Here is a 21,734-nt window from a genome sequence, read left to right as displayed (position 1 = left end):
ATAAGATTATCATGTTCAAGAATATTGTGAATTTAAACAAACTCATTTTAAAAACTGTATAATTATTTGGAATAGTATATCTATCTGAAACTATCATTTCAGTTCTTTCTTCTAGATAATTTCACTTGATCATTTCAGTTCTTTAAGTTTCTCTTCCTTTCCCATAATACTTTTTGTTAAATACCTACTGATATTTTAATAATCAGTTACAAGTTCATTAATAATCTGGCCTCTATCCTGCCCATTCTTCTGAGAGTGTTCTCTCTACTCTCACTCTCAAATGTTCTTGGTTCATTCAATGGCATCTGGCCATTCCCTTCTCTATGAATATTTTGTTTATTTATTTATTTATTTTTAGTTGTTGTTGAATGCAATATCTTTATTTTATTTAATTATTTTAGGTGGTGCTGAGGATCATACCAGGGCCTCACACATGCTAGGCAAGCACTCTACCACTGAGCCACCAACCCCAGCCCTCTATGAATATTTTTAAAACTCTGGCTTATACAACTCTGGGCTCATGTTGACCTTCTGCCTCTATGACAGTTCTCTTCCACTGGATCTTCCAGGTTCAGGCTTTAGCTTCCCATAGGTGTATGCTGAACCTCCTCCTTCAGGAGACTCACTTTGGTTTTATTATCTCTCTTTTTCATTCTGACCTCTTAGAGCTCCTCCCTCTCCTTGCTACAAATAAACTAGATATTAAGTCAAAAGTTTCAAATACACACAGTCTTGGGCGAGAAACTTAAACTACTTATAATGTGTGGTAGTAGGCTCTCTATTCTTATGTCAATTAAATAAATTCTCCAAGAAAAGATTTTTTTTTTAAATGGGGGCTTCAAAGCAGGGGGGAAGAGCATAAGCAAAGTAGTATCTCAAAATCATGCAGCACTGGCAGGATAGCGAGTATGGCTGCCTGCTCCTGTGTCTGATTCTGCACTACATGGGAGGCAGGCTTCAAAGGAGCATTCAACTGGTTTCAAGACAAGATTAAAATAGACTACTCCAATACTACAGGGAGACTGGACGTGGGAGAGAATGAAGCCAAGGAAGCAAAATAGGAAGTACTGACACTGATAATCCCAGCATAAGAGAATGAAGACTACCTGCCTAAGAAGTCTGAATTATCTCCTACCATTCAAGACCTTTACAATTTTATCTTTCCAGTTTTATCCCTCATTAGTCCCTTGTGAGAAATTTCTCTTGCATTCTAGATTACTACACAGTGTCCAAATTAAATACATAAAACAGTCCCACCACTGGCTGCATCGTCACCCACACTTGAGCTGTCCCCTTACCCCTTCCAGCTTCAAAAAGCCACACTCTTCACAGGTCAAGCTTATGCCCAAACTTGGTCCTACATCTCCCTCACCATTCTAATGCATTTTTATTTTTTAAAAGCCTGCTGTACATGTAGCATTCAAGTTAGTACTTAACTATTTTCTAATTTATGATTGTTAGCTTACCAAATATCTTAAAAGATATTTGACAATAATGATTAAGCTTAAAATTTCTTTTTTTGTGTGTGTGGTTGTTGTAGTTTGTCTAATCCTAGTGTCAGTTTGAGTCAAAATCAACACTTTAGTGTCCTGCATAGTACTGCACACAGAAAACAAACCCTGCCCATTTAAGGGACTCTGCTACAGTTACTGAAAGCAGCACAGGACACTGTGGGGCTCAGGATATTGAGTAAAACCCTAGTTCAAGGTCTTCCTCCTTTCATCTGCTGTGTCATTCATAGTAAGATCCCCCTTATTGTCATACTGAATATATAAATCAAGGAAAGGGCAGAAGTGCCTTTTGCTGCCCAGCTGGTTATCAGAGTGTAAGGCTTCAGAGCAAGCGTCACAAACACACAGAGGTGCTCCGTTTGGCCCATAAAATGTTTTAAAAAAATATTTATCATTGTCATCACTTAAAAGGCAGCATTTTTCATAAAAGAAAAATAAAAACCCCAAGCTTCTGAGTTCCTTATAATAACATCTGCAGATCTGGCAACGCTAGGCCCATACTCTCACATGGAAAACAACTCTGCAGCTGTACAGCAGCTGCTGCCTCTGGATGCAGCACATACTTGCAAGTTCATTACAGTTCTCACCAAGTCCTACTATATGATATTTATCAAGCCAGAGTGACTCTGTACCTGCCTGGTCCCAGGAGCATTTGCTCTCCTAGGTTTGACTGAAAGTATGTAACCTGCTAGCCAATTTCAGGCTGAAGAGGCTGCTCCTGTATTGACCAGATCATCTCAGCACAGAGGGACCCTCGGATGCCTCCCCAACATCAGTGATGGTATGAACCAACTAACAATGTGGATGTTCACTATAATTCTCTGCCTGGCCTAGGCTCTTCAATGCATCTTGATAATCTGACCTTAACCCTGTTTTCTGCCTCTCCTTGGCAGTATGACATACATGTGGCACTGATTGTGCCCTGGCTGTTCAGTACTGACACAGGGGCTTCAGGAGGATGATTGCCTCACCTCCTGACATAGATGATCTATTTTAGCTTTTTCACCCAAAATTCATTTCTATCTAGTGTCATGATTCAGATTCCATGGTGGGACGAAATTTCAGCAAGCATTCCATCGGGATGAACAGGCTCACTATGTCATGTCGAATGGTGCCAATAAGATTACTGCAGAAACCAGAAGTCCAAGTACTCAGTCACAGTAAACTGTTACAGCCCTGCTTCTGGCCTGGCCAGGGCTAGGACCAGTTCTGAGACACTCCAGAACTATTTAGACTACCTAGAAATATGACCTTTTCTTATCCAACACAGAAAAGTTACCACTGATTTTTCTTGCAAGGTTATGTTTGCCATACCCACCACCAGCAAGAAATAAATCCTATTTAACCATCCAGTCCAGTGGGATGGAGTAATTTCCCTACATATTTCTGTATGATTCTACTGAAGGGGTTCCTAACTCTAGGATTTTTAACTTTATTATATCCTGTATAAAATTGGCTCATTATTTTGAGAGATACAAACACATTTATGAGTATCATGTTTCTTTCCTCTCTAAAATACTATATTCTTAGTTTCTGAATATTTCTTGTTTAGATGATAAAAATTTTAGTAGACAAATTAGAACCTTTTCTTTAGGTCCCTCACTATGGAGTATGGCTTCCCAGGGGAAAAGGGTTCTTTTTTAATTAGCATTACATTGTTAGGTTCAGTGGTTCTCAGAACAAAAATGAAGATGAGAATATGCATGTCAATTTTCACCTTAATAAAATTAAAAGGAACCGTTTCTAGTGATTGCCTCTTCTTTAACAGAAACATGGGTATCCATAGGGGATTAGAGAGTCCCTCATAGATATACAAATCTACAAGATGCTGAAGTCCCTTACATAAAATAGCACAATATCTGCAAATAATCTATGCAGACCCTCTAATTTACTTTAAATCATCTCTAGGACCTTGTAAATGCTATGTAAATAATTGGGATGGGATTGTGACTCAGTGGCAGAGCACTCACACAGCATGTATGAAGCACTGGGTTCAATCCTCAGCACCACAAAAAAATAAAATAAAGATGTGGTGTCCACTGAAAACTAAAAAATAAATATTAAAAAATTCTCTCTCACTCTCTCTCTCTTTAAAAAATAAAATAAAAAAATAAAAATAAAGAAAAATAAAAGTCCATCGACAACTTAAAAATAATCATCATGCTGTATTACTTAGGAAATAACAACCAGTGGGGGGGAAAGGGGCCTTTTCATGTTAGTGGAGACACAATTCTTTTTTTTCCAAATAACTTGTCATCTATGGTTAGCTAAATGTACAGATATAGAATCCATTGATGCAGAACCCATGAATATGGAGGGCCAACTGCATATAATTATAAAATAATCTTTGGTTCAATACTGTAGTGAATACTTATACTTCAATGATTTCAGTAATCTCCCTTTTATTCTGTGGACCATGGTTTCTCCCCAGCAAAGAGACAAGTTGAAAAGTTCAAGGGTATGTAGAGCCAAAGTGGTACAGACATGGAAAGATTGGTCTATCTTGATCTTTAGACTATGCAACACAGAGTCTTGTTTCCTGCTCCTTGGACTATGGGAGCAGAGGATTTGTACATTTCCCATTTGGTTTACACAAGTTCATGCTGGATTTATACCACCCACAAATAAAGAATCCTAATGAACACAGAATTTTTTTTTTACTGAGTTTTTATGTAAATGATTTATCTAACCCTTTGACTTAACCCAACCAAGAATAAAATTCAGACTCTGAAGCCAGGCTTCATTTTAAATATATTCACTCTATTCATTTAAAAACGATATATACCTGGAGTATAATATTAGGCAAAATCACATCACTGAATATTTAGTGTTTTTTTTTTTTCATTCTTACATTCCTGTTAGTAGGTAAAATAGGTGTAACTGCTAATCTAAACTTCTAAATAGATGATAGCTTCATCATAGTGAAATGAAAATTCACTGTAGCAAATAAATTGTGAATGTAGTCAAAGTCCATGCTATCTCTATATTTAAAAGCTCTGCTTTACCATTTAATTGCTTGGAATGATTAGATGAAACCACACTGATGCTGGTAAAGATTATCCTAACCCTAAGAAGTGGGGAAGCTTATTTTACTTTTTGGACTACCAATTCTAGGTCAAGTAATTAGGTCAGGAGCATCCAAATGCAAAGTACATGTAAAGCAATTCCTAAGCAGTTGTTGTTTTATTTTTTTAAAGTAAGGGTTTTACTTATTTAGTTGTTTTGGATTATTCAAAAGCTTCTCCTTTTTGGTACTTGTTTTATTCTCCTTGCATCAACTAAAGATCCAGAAAGACATTAACATTGCAATGATGGCATTTCATCTATAGGAGAAAAATCACTTCATAATAATTCAGGGGAGAAAAAGAATTTATAATTTTGGCATATAGGTTCCAGCTTTCTCTTATCTGACTGTCAAGGAAAAAGTAGAGCACAATATAAGTTAAAACAGAAAATATGGAATATGATATTAAAGAGAAAAAAGCAGATTACAGGATAATGCATTTCTTTTTTTTTTTTTTTGACCTTCAAGAACATGAGCAGAAGCAAAATCAATGTCAAATAAACAGGAAGACTACTCAAATAGAGAAGGACCAACAAATCTAAACAAAGATACTAGAACTGTACATTATGGATTATGATGCTTGTATGAACAATGTACTTGTATAAACTGTTGTATTTGGTTCAAAATGAGCTGAAGTAGACTTTAACTGGAATATATGAAAGAGGTCATTAAATATTTGTTAATGGGATTTCTAAGGAGACTGCTTGCTATTCTAATAGAGCACAATAATTACTGGAATCAAATTAACTATTCTTGGTAATCACTGATTTAATATGTATATTTCCCAATGTGGAAAGACTGATATAAATTGCTGACCTCCAATGTCACTTGGACTTCACAACCACTGGATACCAAGTGGAAAACCAGTCAACTGGAAACTAAAAATAAAAGTTTAATGAGGCACAAAAATCTCGTGTTTTACTTAAGGGGGAAAAGGGGAAATTTTCTCTCTTCAATGGAATGTATAAAACAGGTTCCCTAGTCTTTTCTATGGTTATAGACTATATTCTACCAAACCATACTTTTAACCATTATCAAGATTAATAACTGCTTATTTTTTATTGACTACTATAATATGCAGGGAAACTTCTACAAGGATTCTGTCTTCTCACTAGATGATTATAAATACCATTAGCTCTCTGATCATCATCAAATTAGAAGGCAGAAATTTTTCTTACATTATACTGAAATTAAATAACCTCAGGTTGAAACAGGGGGTGAGGACAGCCAGCCAAATCTTAAACCACCACCAAAATCTTCATCTGGAATGAACCTGGGCCTATGACTTAGAGCTTCCTTTTCAGAACTTGCTACTTGGTCCATTTAGTGTCTCTCTGCTAAACACAGCCTTGTGGTCAATCTTTTCTCTGTAAAACATAATAGACCCCTCCCTCAAAATAGCTGTCCTAGGTCATACTTTGCCTGCATCACATTTTAAAGAAAGCCAGATACACTGGTCTAACTGCAGTGTGAGTCTCTGAGACAACCCAACTTTGAAAGTTCCTGAGTTTACCTGCTGACATAAAATGAAATGTCCTTTATAAAGCATGGTTAATATGCAATCATATTTAAAGAAAGAACGCCTTAGACAATTTCTAAGAATCTTTCACCCCCATAAAATTAAATTGATCTTTCCAAAGTTTAATAATTTTACCTTATACAAAAAACTCATGTCTAAATGACTTTTAAGGTTACTATTTTACTTTTAGGTAAACAAATAGTTCAATGAATCTTCCTATAAACATTTTTAGTAGAATTTATCATCTGAATACAATGCTGACAAACCAGTTATACAAATAATGAGTTAAGTGGTATCATTTGTATTCTTATGCTGATAATCATATATTTTTACCTTGAGAAGGTATGTGGGAATGTTGCTGAAATCCACTGGCAATTTCAAGAGAAAACGAGCTGAAAATTCACCAGTCTGTAGAAAGAAAGATATAAGATTTTTAAAATTTGAGAAGTGACAATTATAGCCAAGGCCACAATTCATTCAACTTGTTCAAAATGCCTGCATTTTCAATTTGGATTTCCCAACACCAGGCAAACAAAGAAAGTGGGAAAGGCAAGACAGGGTCAAAAAGAAATCTGAAATTATCAGTTACTAAAAAGCATAATTTAAACTATTAAAATTTGCATTTTAAATGTACAATAATATGGCAGTATTACCTTTTTCTTAAAATCATGAAAATACATGAATGTACAATTATTATTTTTAAAATAAACAATAGGAACAGACTTATCCCTTAGATTCATTTGCTTTTATTAAAACATGTAGCCTCTTCACTAATATTTATATCTCTCAAAGCTAAGATATATCACCTTATTTTAGAGTCCGTTTGGAAAAACATACAAAGGTCAAACTTCAACGTGTGCAAAGTACTTGAGTGGACCCTTCAAATAAGTTGCCAATTTCTTGAATGTCCATTAACATCGCTATCATTAACTAATGTCTGTCAGTAATTCCATCTATAAACTCACCTCTAAAAGAAATATGTACAGAGGTTTAGTTATTTAAAACATTTAATTAAGTTATAAATAACAGCTACTTTTTTTGTATTTTTTGCTATGTGAGGGATCCAATCCAGGGCCTTGTGTGTGCTAGGCAAACATTCCACCACTGAGCTGCATCCCAGCCTTATTTCTATTTTCTAAGAGAAAAAATTGAGTAAGAGAAAAAAGTTTCCTTCTTAATTTTTATGCTGGAAAAGACTAGGAAGTGATATTTCTTTTTAACTTTGTCATGGCCTTGAAGAGGAGCTTCCAGTGGCAATGAATTTGTGTGAGTGGCAGGGTTTGGTTCTTCACCTTTTCTCACTGCAAACAGGCAGCGTGGCTTGGGATTTTCCCCTACTACATGTTTCAACAACGAACTCCAAGGATGCTTGAGAACTACTCTAAAGAATATCCTTTATGCTTTTCATACTGTGTCTACTAAAGAGGCCCCAGTATCTTCTGTTTTCCCACCTTAAAAAATGAGCCATGCCAATTTCCCAAAACACATCTTTAAACAGAGCAAGCATTTACAAATATTTATTATGGATGAAGGGATGAACCAAACAGGCACCCATGCACACCCCTTACAGACACAATTCCACACTGTCATCACTTCTTTCTACAATCCCCTCAGGAACTGGCTTCAAGATTCTGGCCCCAATTTTAAAGTTCTGACCTAAAACCTTGAAAATGCAGGCAGAAATATAAACCTTGAGCTCAGAAGATAACAATGATAACTAACATCTGCCTAGTTGTTTGTTTTACCTCTTACAACATCTTTAACTTGCATCAACCTCAGGCCAAGGACAAAACAAAACAAGCCTAAACTTGTGACAGAAAAAGGAGAAATGAGAATTGAGTCTACAATACCAAAGCCCAGGGAAGCATGATAGAGTCCCAGATGCCACTGTACCACTGGGAATGCCAATGGTGAGAAACAGAACTGATGCTCAAAGCTGAGCAGCTATTCTCAGTATTCAACATCATTATGTGTCGGTTACCCACAAACCAGGGGCAGGGGAGAATACTTAAGGGCCACCTAAAGACCTATGCTCTGGTGTTTCAGAGAAGATTGGTGAGATCCTGATATAATTCTGGTTGAAGATTTCCAGAAGGTGTGGTTCTGGTGTTATGTATAACTCCTAGAGGACTCTAAAGCTAACATATCCTAGCAAGTGTGGTTCTTTAGATCAGGACATGGCTGGACCCGAGTCTGCTTTTAAGAACAAGGATCATACTTTGAAAGGAGTAAGTATAAAGGCAACATAGAACACCATGGAGTTAAATGGGAGTTCATAAGAATACCACCTAACCCAGTGGGAGATGAAGATATAGAAAACAGAAAATTCTTCTCCCCCTGGTGCCATATACAATGCTATGAAAAAACACATCAAAGAATACATATTCCCAACCACTGACCCCTTCTCTTTCTCCTCTATACTCCATTTTTCTTTCATTATTTGCTCCCATGAGCATGAAAAGATCATTAAAAAAATAAATAAAAGGTCTTCCTTGACTTCATATCTTTCATCAGTTCCATCTCATTTCTCTGTTCTACTTCATAAATAATTTCTTATTTAAAAAAATGAGTCTATCCTGAGGTCTGCATTTCCTCTTTTACTTCTCTACCACCAGCCTTTCCTCACTACCACTCCAGCAAAACAGCTCAAAATGTCACCAATGGCCTCCCACTGCCAAATCCAATGGTCATTTACTTCTCAATCTTCGTCTTAGTGTTCTGTCAGTAGCATTTTGACAGTTGATCATGCCTGTCCTTCAGTTGGTTTCCAGGGTCTTCTCTACTCCACTTACACTCTCCTCAACTTCTAAACATGGGAGTACACCTGGGCTTAACTCCAAGACAACTTTACTGTATTAGAGCTCATCCAGGCTCATGACTTTAAATAATATGTGCTGATGACTCCCAAATGTTCAATCTCCGTCTCAGACCTTTCCCTAATCCAAGTTTCATTTATTCACCTACCATGAACAAAATCAAATTCCTGATTTTGTGCTCTTCCCTTGATATTTATTCCTCATTTCAATAAATGGGAATTCCAATCTTTCAATATCTCAGGCAAAAAATTCCAGAGTCATCCTGATTTCTATCTTTCTCTCTTACCCCACATTCAGAGAGACAGCAAATCTTACTTACTCCACCTCCAAAACACATCCTGAAGCCAACCAGTTCTCACCACCACCTGGTCTGAGCCACCAAGATCTAAAGGCTGGACAATCACAAATGCCCCTCACTGCTTCAGCTCTTGTTTGGCTGTAGTTTATTCTCATCTCAAGAGGCAAAATGATTCTTTCAACACATTAGTCAGATCATGATCATTTGCTCAAAAATCTCTAATGGTAGAGATTTGGCTTCTGTATAGAGTACTCTGGGGAAAAATTGAACAAAGATGCAAAAGAGGTGAAGAAGCAAAACATCCCAGAGAAAGAGAACAGCAAGTGTTAGGAGGGTTGATGCAAGTGCAGGGAACAACGAGAAGTTCAGTGTTACTGAAGCAAATAAGCACTAATACCGATTAAAGGTCACCCAGAAAGACTCCTCCCTAGTGTGAGCAATTTCTGAAACCCCCCAGACTGTGCCAACAACCATTCATAAAATTTGTGAACACTAAAATGGCGACTACAAGTATGTGGAACATTTCCTAAGTCATTTCTGAGGGTGTGAAGGCAGCTCTTTAAAACGCACTATGAGCTTCAAAGTGGTTGAGGAAGGGAATTCGAGAGATGATAATAAATCAAACTCATTTCTTTTTCATTTCCAGTTTATAAAGGCAAACTACCCACAAATAAAAAACATCCATTTCTAACTATTAGTATAAAATGTCAATCTATAGGTTCAAGTGGCAATTTCAAAACTTTCTTTTAAACTCAATAGCTCATGCGTGTTCACACACACACACACACACACACACACACATTTGGAAAAAAACAAATGAAATGTAGGATTTTGTAAATGAAAAGAACTCTTGCACATATAAGGTAATAGGAAAAATAATTACATATTTAGCACTTGGACTCATCTGAACTGCTAGTTATTTTTGTCCACAAACTGCATTTTAGCTCTTTTGCCCTGTTTTAGTTTGTACAATGTATTTTTATTCTCCCAGCTATTTTAAACCAACATTCTTTTAAAAACTCTCAGATGATCCCTACTTTATCCCTTCTCAAAATGTTGATCCTAGGACTAATATAAATTTGTGTGTGTTGGCAACAGGCTGATTTACACAACTAAAGTCATAATAAAAGAAATGTTGGTCCCAGGACTGATATAAATTTGTGTTTATCAGCAAGAGACTGATGTACAAAACTAAAGTCATAATAAAAGAAACTTAGGTCTATGAAGGGAATTTGTTCTACTAGAAACCATAAAAAGCACTTTATGATCTCCAACTTCCAAGCCCACCAGATTTATTTTGTTGCCGAAAGAGAAAAGAGGACTCCGCGCTGGTCTCTAATCACACTGGTAATGCTGGGAACTAAGACTCAAGAATTCACTTTTCGGTTCTACTGTTGAGTCTCCTTGTAGCCCGCAAGCTAATCTGCCTCTGTGAAACTAAGCAAATGAAAGTTTAAAACATATTTTCATGTAAAATTTAAGTTACAAACATTATATAAAAAGGAAACCATAAATAAAAAATCCTTTTCTACCTCAGACAATGACTTTTTGTGCGTCTTTGACGTTTCAACAGTTATTCAAGCAATTTATGGTCACTTTGTTGTAACGTCAAAGATTGCTTCCACAGCAACCTTTCCTGTAGGCTGAAAATGAGACATTTAGATGCAGCCAAGTGAACAGAATTATTTGATTTTTTTTTCTTTTTTTCTTTTTTGGTCAGTGCTTGGTTAAATCTTCTCTTGGATAGATGCAGAAAATTATCTGACCTATGACTGTTAAAATGTCAGTCTTTCTGCCAACTGCCTTAATGGCAATCTCCCCAGCATTAGCAATAAATATGTGTGTCCTTCCTTTTTTCAAGTTATGGTACGTTGGCAAGTAACTTCAACTAACAAGGCTCTTGGTGCAGGCAATTTATTAAGCCTAAGCTTTTCTTTTAATAGTAGCAGCTGTGGCATGGTTTTCTCCTTTGGAAGTGACAGGTAGACCTCTCCTGCTGAATGTACTCTATGCTCAGGTTGTCCTATAAGGGGAAAGCCTCCTTTCTTAGAGACATTTTTCTTGTCAACAAATAAGCCTTTAGCTGCAATTGGCTGTTACCACTCAGATAAGTTAAAAGCTAAGATACAGGGGCTGGGGCTGTAGCTCAGTGGCAGAGCACTTGCTTCTCAGGTGTGAAGCACTGGTTCGATCCTCAGTACCATATATAGATAAATAAATTCTAAAAAAGCTAAGATACAGGAAAGGGTGACTTAACTTTAGTTGGGTGACAATCTGGTAAGGGTGATTCTTCAAACTGACAACCTATAAGCCTAATTCTGGAGACTGTTATTTGACATATACATAAATGTGTAACTGTGAAAGGGAAAGCCATAGTTAGTCTAATTATATAAAAATTTTCTAAGATATTTTATTTAATTATCCCCCCCAATTCTGTTCAATTGGTATAATTCATTTACACCTGCTCTAAAAATGAGAAAACTGAAGCCAAGTATAGTCAAGAAACCTGCCTATAGTCACTGAGAGAATAATGAGTCACAGAGCTCAACCTGAAGAATCAAGGTGTATTTGTGCATTCTTGACATGAATTAACAACTTAAAACGTGTTGGCACTATGCTAGGTACCACAAAATAATCAGTAAAAAGAGACAAGACCGCAGCCCTTGGGTAGCTTACAGTCCAGTGGATGAGTCAGACATTAATCAAAATAATCACTCCTATAAATTATGTGAAAGGGCAGAGTGCTCTGAGAGCAAATTTCTTGAAGATACGATCCAATTTAGGGTTTGGAGTTCATGATTTTGAGGAAATCTTTAAAACACCACATGGAAAAAATACACAATAAAGGTGACCAGGAGCTGGGTGCAGTGGCGCACACCGTAATCCCAGAGACTCGGAGGCTAAGGCAGGAAGATCACAAGTTCAAAAGCCAGCCTCAGAAAAAGCAAGGCACTAGGCAAGTCAGAGACTCCATCTCTAAATAAAATACAAAATAGTGCTGGGGATGTGGCTCAGTGGTCAAGTGCCCTTGAATTCAACCCCAAGTACCCCACCCCACCCCCACAAAAAAAAAAGTGACCAGGAAAGGTCTAAAAGAGAAAAGCAATGAGAGAGGCATATCTACATCAGATAGTAAAGTGAATTTCAAAACTAAGAATTAGAGCATGCTAGTATGGGTGTTAAATCAACAGACTAATGGAACAGAAAGTAAGACAAGAAACAAGCTCAAATACACTCAGTATAAGATTGACAGTATATGATTGGCATATAATTGACAACTAGGTAATTAATTGGAAAAAATATCAAGATAAAGCCCAAATGAATAAAGCATTTCAGAGCATAAACTAAAACCATAAAAAAAGGAAACGACAAACATCTGTATAACCTCATACCAGGGAATGCCCTTTCAAAAAGGACTCCAGACCCAGAAGTCCTAACGGAAAGGGCTGATAAGCTTGGCTCCAGAACATAAAAACTTTCCAAATAGCAAAAGAACATCAACAGCGAAGTCAAAAAACAATAGACAAACTGAAGAAAATGTGCGACTCTATCACAAAGATAGAGTTTGATGAAAAAAGCTGATCAGCCTATGAGAACAGGCAAAGGATATATCAGGAAAGAAATATGAATGACTCTTGACTACATAAAAAGATGCCACCACTGAACTACACCCCAGCCCAAGATCTCTTCTTTGTTTGGTTTTCAGTATTTTGACTACAATGTGCCTTGTTTATTTTGCCCCTGCATTTATTCCAGTTGGGGCTTGTAGAGCCTCTTGAATCTGTAAATATATGTCTTTCACCATATTTGGAATTCTAGGGGCACTATTTCAACAAGTGGTTTCCTGCTCTCTCTCCTTCTCCTCTACCACCCTATGATTCCATGGTCTTATACACTGTTTTGCTATTGTCTTATAACCCAGGCCCCCGCTTTCCCTTCTTTCAAGTAATAGGCCCCAGCCATGATCTGCCTGCTTTGACTCTACAGCGGTTTCAGGCAGTGGCTTTACTTTTTTGTCCAGAGCTATAAGTCGTTACCTGTGGAAGAGTTAGGTCAGCAAGAGCTACTTGGCCATTAAAAGAAGTGCAACCTGACAGCAATCTACAAATCTGTTAATACACTATTGACAATAATGTGGAGAAACAACCACTTTCATATATTGCTACTGGGTTCATTAACTGGTATAAACTTTATGGAGCTTTTTGGTGATAAAATATAAACACATATAATCTTTGATCCAGCAATTCCACTTCTAGTTATTTATTTTATGGACAGGCAAAATGACATTGATACAATGTTATTTATTATTGAACTGTTTGTAAGGAAAAGATCAGAAACAATGGCCAAGAACAGAGTCCAGATTTAATAAATTATGTTTCAATTATGCAATGTAACAATATACAATTGTAAAAAAAATGAAGGTATTCTCTTGGTACATAAATGAAAAAAAATCTCTGAGCAATATTAAGTCAGTCAAAAGTAAGGCACAAAATAATGAATAATATGTATAAAAGGGGCACAATATATTTGTATTTTCCAATACATGTAAAAAGAAATTCTTTAAAGCTATACTAGAAAAAAATTGTATTAGCACTTAGCAAGTGGAAGAGTGAAAGAAAAGTGGAATGATTTGGGTGTATACAGAAAATAATCAATACTAAACAATATGAATATATTATCAATTCAAGAAAATTTTTATGTAATTTAAAAATTATAAGTAAAAATGTATGTAAGGAAATGCTTACAACTCACATGTTCACTCATCCATTCATTCATCCACAAACATTTACTGAGAACGTACTGCACTGAGAAGTAGGCTAGGTAATAGAGACCTTAAGACAGATTAAAGCAGTCCTTAAGGACCTTAAAGTTAATTTTGACTAGAAAGACAAACAAAATATTATGGCGTGATAAGTGCTTTGACAGAGATGTTTATAGGATGCTTTGGGAGAAATTTAGTTAAGACTGTTAAGTTTCATGTGACAGAATTCCAATTTAAAATAACTTAAGCAAATAAAAAATAATTAATTAAAAGGATATGAAGTAGCCAGGCATAGAGGCACACGCCTGTAATCCCAGTAGCTCAGAAGGCTGAGGCAGGAGGATCTCGAGTTCAAAGCCAGCCTCAGGAACAGCAAAGGCGCTAAGCAACTCAGTGAGATACTGTCTTTAAATAAAATACAAAATCGGGCTGGGAATGTGGCTCAGTGGCCAAGTGCCTATGAGTTCAATCCCTGGTACCCTCTACCCCCCAAAAAAGGAGATGAGGTATCCTAAGGATATAAATACAGCCCAGTCTTAGTTCCAAGGATTCTAATAGCCTCCAAATTTTCTATTTATCTCTTATCGCTGCTGTCTCTGTGCTTCGTTTTAATTTCTATTTGCCAGTTTGGGATTATTTTGACTAGATGAGATGAGAATAAAGGTTCTAGATTTACATGTCAAAGACCAGCTAATACATAAGGAAATAAGTCTCCCCATTTCAGTACTAACTCCAAATCCCTAGGGAAGAATTCTATTTAGTTTATGTGCCTCCCAGATCTAATCAACACTATTCCCACAGTTCTTTGCAATTAGTAAGTTAGTGGTACCATAGGTTCTTTGAAAATAATTGAAAAACTAGGAAATTCTTTTCTGAAGGGGAAAGTAGATTGAGTCATTTGTACATTTCCAAAAACAAGACATTTTGTATAGAAGATTCTTCGTCTTTTGCTTTTTGTTACAGGTATTTGTCCATGCCCTTGGTGTGGACAGCAAGGTATACACTACATCTGAATGGCTGCTGGGGATATTGGGTAAAGCACCCAAGACTTCCAACAAGCAAGCAACCTCACGACACAAGGAGGTGGTACAATTCTAGTCCTTCCTTACAAGCAGTTCTGGAAGTGTGTAAAGGAAATTGAAAAGGTTTCCTGTGTGTTTCATATGCTTATGTAAAACAAAGTCTTTTCCACTTAATGTTTCCTGCAGCTAAAAGAAACTTAAATTTCCTACTGATATCTCTATTATTTAATAAAAAAAATAATGAATTTCCTTTTAAGTGTCAGATTGAAGAAATTATCATCTTTACCTTAATGCCCTGACATATAAGGTAATTTAGGTACACATGTTACAAATAATGTAAAAAAGCTGATATATAAACCACGGTGAGCAAGACTCTAAGAAAGCATTCCTAGAGAAGAAAAATGAAGTGGGGGCAGACTTCATGGAAATCAAAGGGTTATCAGTAAAGAAAATGAACCAGAGAATGGAGGTGAGGAGGGAGTGGGGAAGTGCGGGGGAAATGATATTGGCCAAATTATATTCTTATGTTGTGTGCATGTACAAATATGTAACAACAAATCCCATCATTATGTACAACTATAATGAACAGAAAAATAAATAAAAATGATTTTTAAAAACTAGTTGTTAAAATGACTTCACCACATTTTAAATTTTGCTGTTTTGCCCAGAATGTTTTAAGTGGAATTCAGTAATAAACCACCAAATCTGTAATAAAAGCTGCATGAACCATAACCAAAAACTGAATTGTCCTGTATGTCTTGCTGACATACAGGGCAATTCAGTATAACAAATTCCTCAACAAAAACAATTAAAAAAAAAAAAGAGCCTCTGTAATGGGTCCATTTATTTCAAATAACAACCAAATCCTAATGGTTCCATGTAGTTAAAAAATAAAACAGATGATTCTGGTCAATTCCTAAGAGTATGCATGTTTGACCATCACACTAGAGTTTTTTCAAAGAACAACCACATGTTTATCCCCAAGTCAAATGTCATCAGAGTATAACCCCCGAAGCAACATAAATTCAAGAGGAATTATGAGAGAACTTTGCACATCCTTCTACCTGAGACTAGATGGCATCACCAGAACACCTACTACAAATACTTCCAGAAAGAAAAAGTTCATCCACTCCCCAGCCACCAGATATTTTGATCCTTCTTTTTGCACTCTTGCTCTCCTTCTCCCATCTTGCTAGACCAGTGATGTCCAAGAGAAAAATAATGAAAAGCACACACGTGAGCCACATAGGTCATTTAAGACTATTTAACATTTGCTCATGGCCACAGTTAAAATGGTAAAAAGAAACAGTTGAAATGTTTATGTCCCAATGTATCTAAAACATTAGCCTTTCCACATACAATCAACATAAAAAACTGAGATTTTTTTCATACTAACTCTCAAAATTCCTGTGTGTAGCTTACGTGTACATACATGTCAACTGGATCTAGCCATTTCCCCAGTGCTCACAGTACGGCTTGGGGCTTCTCTGGTGAACAAGACGGTTCTAGACATTTTCTCATTAACATTAATCCCCACGTTCAAGTTGATACTCCCTGCCACAAACACCTGAAGAGATACTTGAGCTACCAAAAGACAGGCACCTAAAACATTCCTGACAGGCAGACTGATACATATCTCCAGGTCAGTGGGCATGACCAAGGAATCCCACTGCCTCTTCCAGCTAATAGGTCTTTTTTCTTTTTCTTCCAACTATGTGTCATCTAAACCTTCTGGCTTTACTTCTTAATTTCTTTTCCTGAAGCTATGAAATCTGTTCTTCCATCCTTAAAAGTCCGTCCAAAGTCAGCAACTTTCTTTCTTAACTCATTTGCACCTTGTCTTTCATACTTTATCCACACCTTGGTGATGACACCTTCTGCTGATCCACATATGGTAACTTCATGATTAACAGTATTTTGAGAAATAATATAAGAACAATCATTGGACTGTCATTTATTGGCACTGAATATAACAATTTTTTCAAGGGTATACAAAAAAAACTAATGATGATAATAATATTAATACTTTCTATTATTTAACTCCATGTTGATCTTAACTCTGTTTCCAACATACAAGATCTAATTTAATTTCTGCACTATATTTGGGGCAATAGTGTAGTTATCTCCATGAAAGTGTCACATAAAGAACATAAAGTGTCACACAAAAAGAGATAGGAACAGAATTAGAATCCAAGGCTTCTGCCTCTCAGATCACCTTATGCAGCACATCTCTGAATGGACTCTGTCCTGGAGGAGTTCGCCCTCTGCCACTGCTCAGATCTTCCCCCTCAACTATAAGATCACAGCAAGGGGGGCTGACAGACACATAAGATATTACTCAAGAGAGGTGCTATCAGGAAATGGCTCCTGTCCTCTCTGTATAGTATTTTTAGATGCTATGAGAACTTAAGTGTATAAGCTTCAGATTTTTAAAATCTTGGCAGGATTTAGGTCAGATAACAACATCAAAGGGGGGTGGGGTTGCTTTCTATTCCACTGTATAAGCATAAATCAGTATTAAGAAAATATCCACAAGGCTGGATGTGCAGCTCAATAGCAAAGCGCCTGCTTAACATGCACAAAGCCCTGGGTTCAATCCCCTGTACTGGAAAAAAAAATTTTTTAAACTCTATCATGCAGGCATATAATACATGTTTTTCATTCTGAATATATAAGCTTACATCCAAATGTATCACCTGTTTAAAAAAAATTGAGTGTTTCCAAAAAATTACAAAACCAGCACAGACAAGGAATAGAATGTTCAGAAAACTCAATAAAGAAATGGCAAAGCAATAAAAAGAAACGACTTCATAAAAAGACAAAGGCAAACAATTAAGCTATAAAGAGTGGAATGTTTTTGGGGGGGTCTTCTTTCTCCCCCGCCCTTTTTTAAGGCTTACTATCAAATGTGAACTTGCTAAAATTCTCTGAAAGGTGGTTTGAGAGAAAAAAGAAGAATGACTTTGCAAAGAATGAAAACACTGTATTTCAAATTAGCAGGCTTGTCAGAGGGCTGACAAGGATTTGAAGTTTACATGAATTTAAATTTTTTCTTGTACTATCTGAGAGTAAAAAACAGGCATCTCAGGTTTTTAAAAGCTCATACTTTTAGAGCAGAAGTGGAAGGTTAAGAGTATAAACCTGTGTGACAGAAGGATTCGATGATGACCACAGTGAAAAGCATCCTCTACCATGGCTAGAGAACTGTGTATGTGCAGAGGTATTAGGTAATCATGCACAGTTTTGGGTTCATTATAGAAAAGCATTCATCAGAAGGACCCTGGACCAGAGAAACCAAAATACATGGATTGACAGGCCAGGAAGAACACATAGATTCTTTTAGAGTTTTATTTAGAGAGTATATTAATTTTCATGTTTTAATTAATAAACATCAATTTACTTCACATAAAAATTTCCTCAGGCCTCAACATACTACTGTAACAATAGATGTGATTTACCAATCAGTTTAAATGTGCTCATAATTCTTGTTCCCCATGTACACCACACCATGCCTCTAGGTTTTCCCCAGCCATGTGACCCACTGATCTTCTCCATTGACAGTGCCTTGTCCATCTTCCTTCAGGACCTAGATCAGTTTTGGGTCACCAGAAAAGACTTTCCTTGGTCCCTCTATTCCACAGCGGTTGGCTCTCTTGTTGAACACTTAGACATTTGAAATATAATCTAGTTTTGCTATGTCATTTTTTTTACAAATATGCATTGAATCTTTTCAACTAAACTTTACCACCCTCTGAAGCATAAGCCATGATATAAGCATAAAATATCTGATACACATCTTTATTTATCCAAAACCTAGCATAGTAGACTTCCCATAAATGTACATTGACCCTATACTAGCTTGTTAACCCTGTTAAATTGAATGTTGTTGGTTTAGTGCAACATTCCAGCACACAAAAATAGTTTTCAAGATTTTACAATCTTTTACAATAAGAAATTTTCATGATTTTACATAATAGCTATCTTTTCAAGTTCTATGCTACCAGAAAAACTGAAACTCATGCCTTATATGACTCTGTGTAAGCTCTTAATAAATAAATAGTCCACAGAACAGGGCTGAAGGAAAAGTCTTGTGATATTCAAAAAGACACCTGATGGCTAACAGGAGTTAAACCCAATCATTTAACACAGATTCTGACTAAGAAAGGAATACATAGTTAGTGGAATACTAAGGGAGAATGACCAAATACTTCATTGAAAAAAAAAATAAAAAGGGCTATGGATGTGACTTCAGGTTTAAGTATTCCTAGGTTCAATCCCTGGTACCCCCACTCCGAAAAAAGCAAGATCTTAAAGAGATATTTGTACATCTATGATCACTGCAGTATTATTCACAATAGTCAAGAGGTGGAAACAACTCAGGCCCACCAAGGGATAACTAGATAAACAAAATGTGATGTATGTGCACAATGGAATACTGTGCAGCTTTAATTTGGGAAACTCCATCACATTCTACAATATGGATAAATCTTGAAGACATCAAGTTAAGTGATATAAGCTAGTCACAAAAGGACAAATACTATATAACTCCACTCAGGTGAAGCATTTAAAGGAGTCAAATCATAGAAATAGAAAAGTGGTTGCCAAGGTATAAGGGAAGGAGGAATTAGTGTTTAAAGGGTACAGAATTTCAGTTTCACAGGAAGAAAATGTTCTAGAGATCAACTGTCCAACAAGGTGAAGATCATACTTAATAGTACTGAACCATGGCTTAGAGTTATGTGTCTTTTACTATAATATAAATAATTTACAAAAGAAAAAAAAACTTTATTTTTAAACTTAATTAAAAAGATTTGTAACAAAATGTAGTCATGCCAATTCAAAGGTATTAATCATGTGGAAGACCTTGGAAATTATATCCTTTAAGAAAAAGCTAAAGACTAAAAGTGAGAACATACTTAACCTAAGAAAAGACTAAGTAAAATCTAAAAGTATTAACAAGAAAAGAGTACCTAAACTTATTCTATGCTTAACTAGAGTTTATTCATTAATTAATTCAACAAATTTTCATGGAATACCAAAGATTTAGTAGGTACTGCTTCAGGTATTTAGGATATATCAGTGAACAAAACAAAGACCCCTGCCCTCAAGAAATTTAAACTCCCATGGGGAGAGACAAACCATAAACATAATAATAAGTGTAACAGGCTTCTTCTAAGTGGCTCCCAATGGTCCCTGGCACTCACACTCTTACGTAATTCCTCTCCTATGTGTGGGCTGGACCTAATAAACAGAATATAGAAAAAGTGATGGCATGTCACTTCCGAGGTCAGGTTATAAAATATTGTGGTTTCTGTCTTGCTCACACATTCTTGCTGTCTCCTAATTGCTTGCTCTGGTGAAGCCAGCTGCCATCTTATGAGCTGTCCTGTGGAAAGCCCTAAGGAGAGGCAAGGAACTCAAAGAAGCTTCCAGAAAACATTTAGCACTTAACTGAGGCCCTCAGTTCAACAGTCCACAAGGAGCTGAATTGTGTCAACAACTACATAAATAAGCTTGTAAAAAATCCCTCTCCAGAGGAGCCACAAGATGATTAAAGCTCTGGCCAATACCCCAGTGCAGCCTGGGAGGGTTAGTAGAAAGTCCACCCAGATTCTTGATAAACAAAAGCTATGAGGGTAAATATTATCACCTTAAGCCACAAAGTTCTGAAATGATCATTTTATCCAGCAACATATAACTTTTTAAAAAGATACACCTTAAAAAGAAGAGCAGAGATTTTTAGGGAAGAGAATTTTAAGAACTGGTATTATAAGGACTTGTATATGAATGTTTATAAACCATTATTCATAAAATTCAAAAAGTAGAAACTTGCGCTAGAGTTGTAGCTCAGCAGTACAGCGCTTGCCTGGCACATATGAGGCACTGGGTTCGATCCTCAGCACCACATGTAAATAAATAAATAAAATAAAGATATTGTGTCCATCTACAACTAAAAATATTTTTTTAAAAAGTAGAACTCAAATGCCCAGCAGTTGGTGAAAGCATAAACAAAATGTTGTATGTCTAAGAGTGGAATATTATTCAGCCATAAAAGGAAATGAAGGGCTGACATGTGGTTCATGAATGGCTCTCAAGCTTATGACACAGAAGAAAAGAAACCAGTCATAAATACCAAATATTATATTATTCTCTTACATGAAATAGTCAGAAAAGAAAATCTATTAGTTTGGTGGTTCCCTGGCACTGAAGGTGGGAATAGGAGTAACTGTAAATGAGCATGAGGATCTTATTGGGGTGATGGATCCGATGGAGGTGGCTGCTTAATCAGCAAATTTACTTTAAAAATCACTGACAAGCATAGTGGAGTAGAGAGGGGGAGCATGGGAGGAATAGATGAATTCTAGATAGGGCAGAGGGTGTGGGAGGAGAAGGGAGGGTGCAGGGGGTTGGCAATGATGGTGGAATGTGATAGGCATCATTATCCAAAGTACATGTATGAAAAACACGAATTGGTGTCAACATTGGTGTCTTTATATACTACCAAAGATATGAAAAATGGTGCTGTATATGTGTAATAAGAATTGTAATGCATTCCACTGTCATTTATTTTGTAAAAAAAATCAGTTAAAAATGAATGAATGAATGAATTACAAAGAAAATCACTCACGAGTACAATTAAAACAGGTTAAGGTTAAGTTTATGGTATCTAAATTATACCTCAAGAAAGTTTTTTCTTTTTTTTTTTTTTTTCAAATGGGGGAGGCAGGAACAGTGGCGCATG

General features: G+C 36.3%; 1 protein-coding gene across 1 annotated transcript in view; it reads right to left on the bottom strand.

Annotated features, from left to right (window-relative positions):
- Babam2 (BRISC and BRCA1 A complex member 2) overlaps positions 1–21,734 on the bottom strand; it is a 392,625-nt gene that overhangs the window by 242,433 nt on the left and 128,458 nt on the right. The window contains exon 6 of the mRNA XM_076832846.2: positions 6,428–6,502. Within this exon, the coding sequence (XP_076688961.1) occupies positions 6,428–6,502 (75 nt within the window). The remainder of the gene's footprint in view (positions 1–6,427; positions 6,503–21,734) is intronic.

Source organism: Callospermophilus lateralis, chromosome 14 (genome assembly GCF_048772815.1).
Source record: "Callospermophilus lateralis isolate mCalLat2 chromosome 14, mCalLat2.hap1, whole genome shotgun sequence".
Taxonomy (NCBI): domain Eukaryota; kingdom Metazoa; phylum Chordata; class Mammalia; order Rodentia; family Sciuridae; genus Callospermophilus; species Callospermophilus lateralis.
Note: the sequence above shows the minus strand (reverse complement) of the source record. Positions and strands in the feature narration are given on the sequence as shown.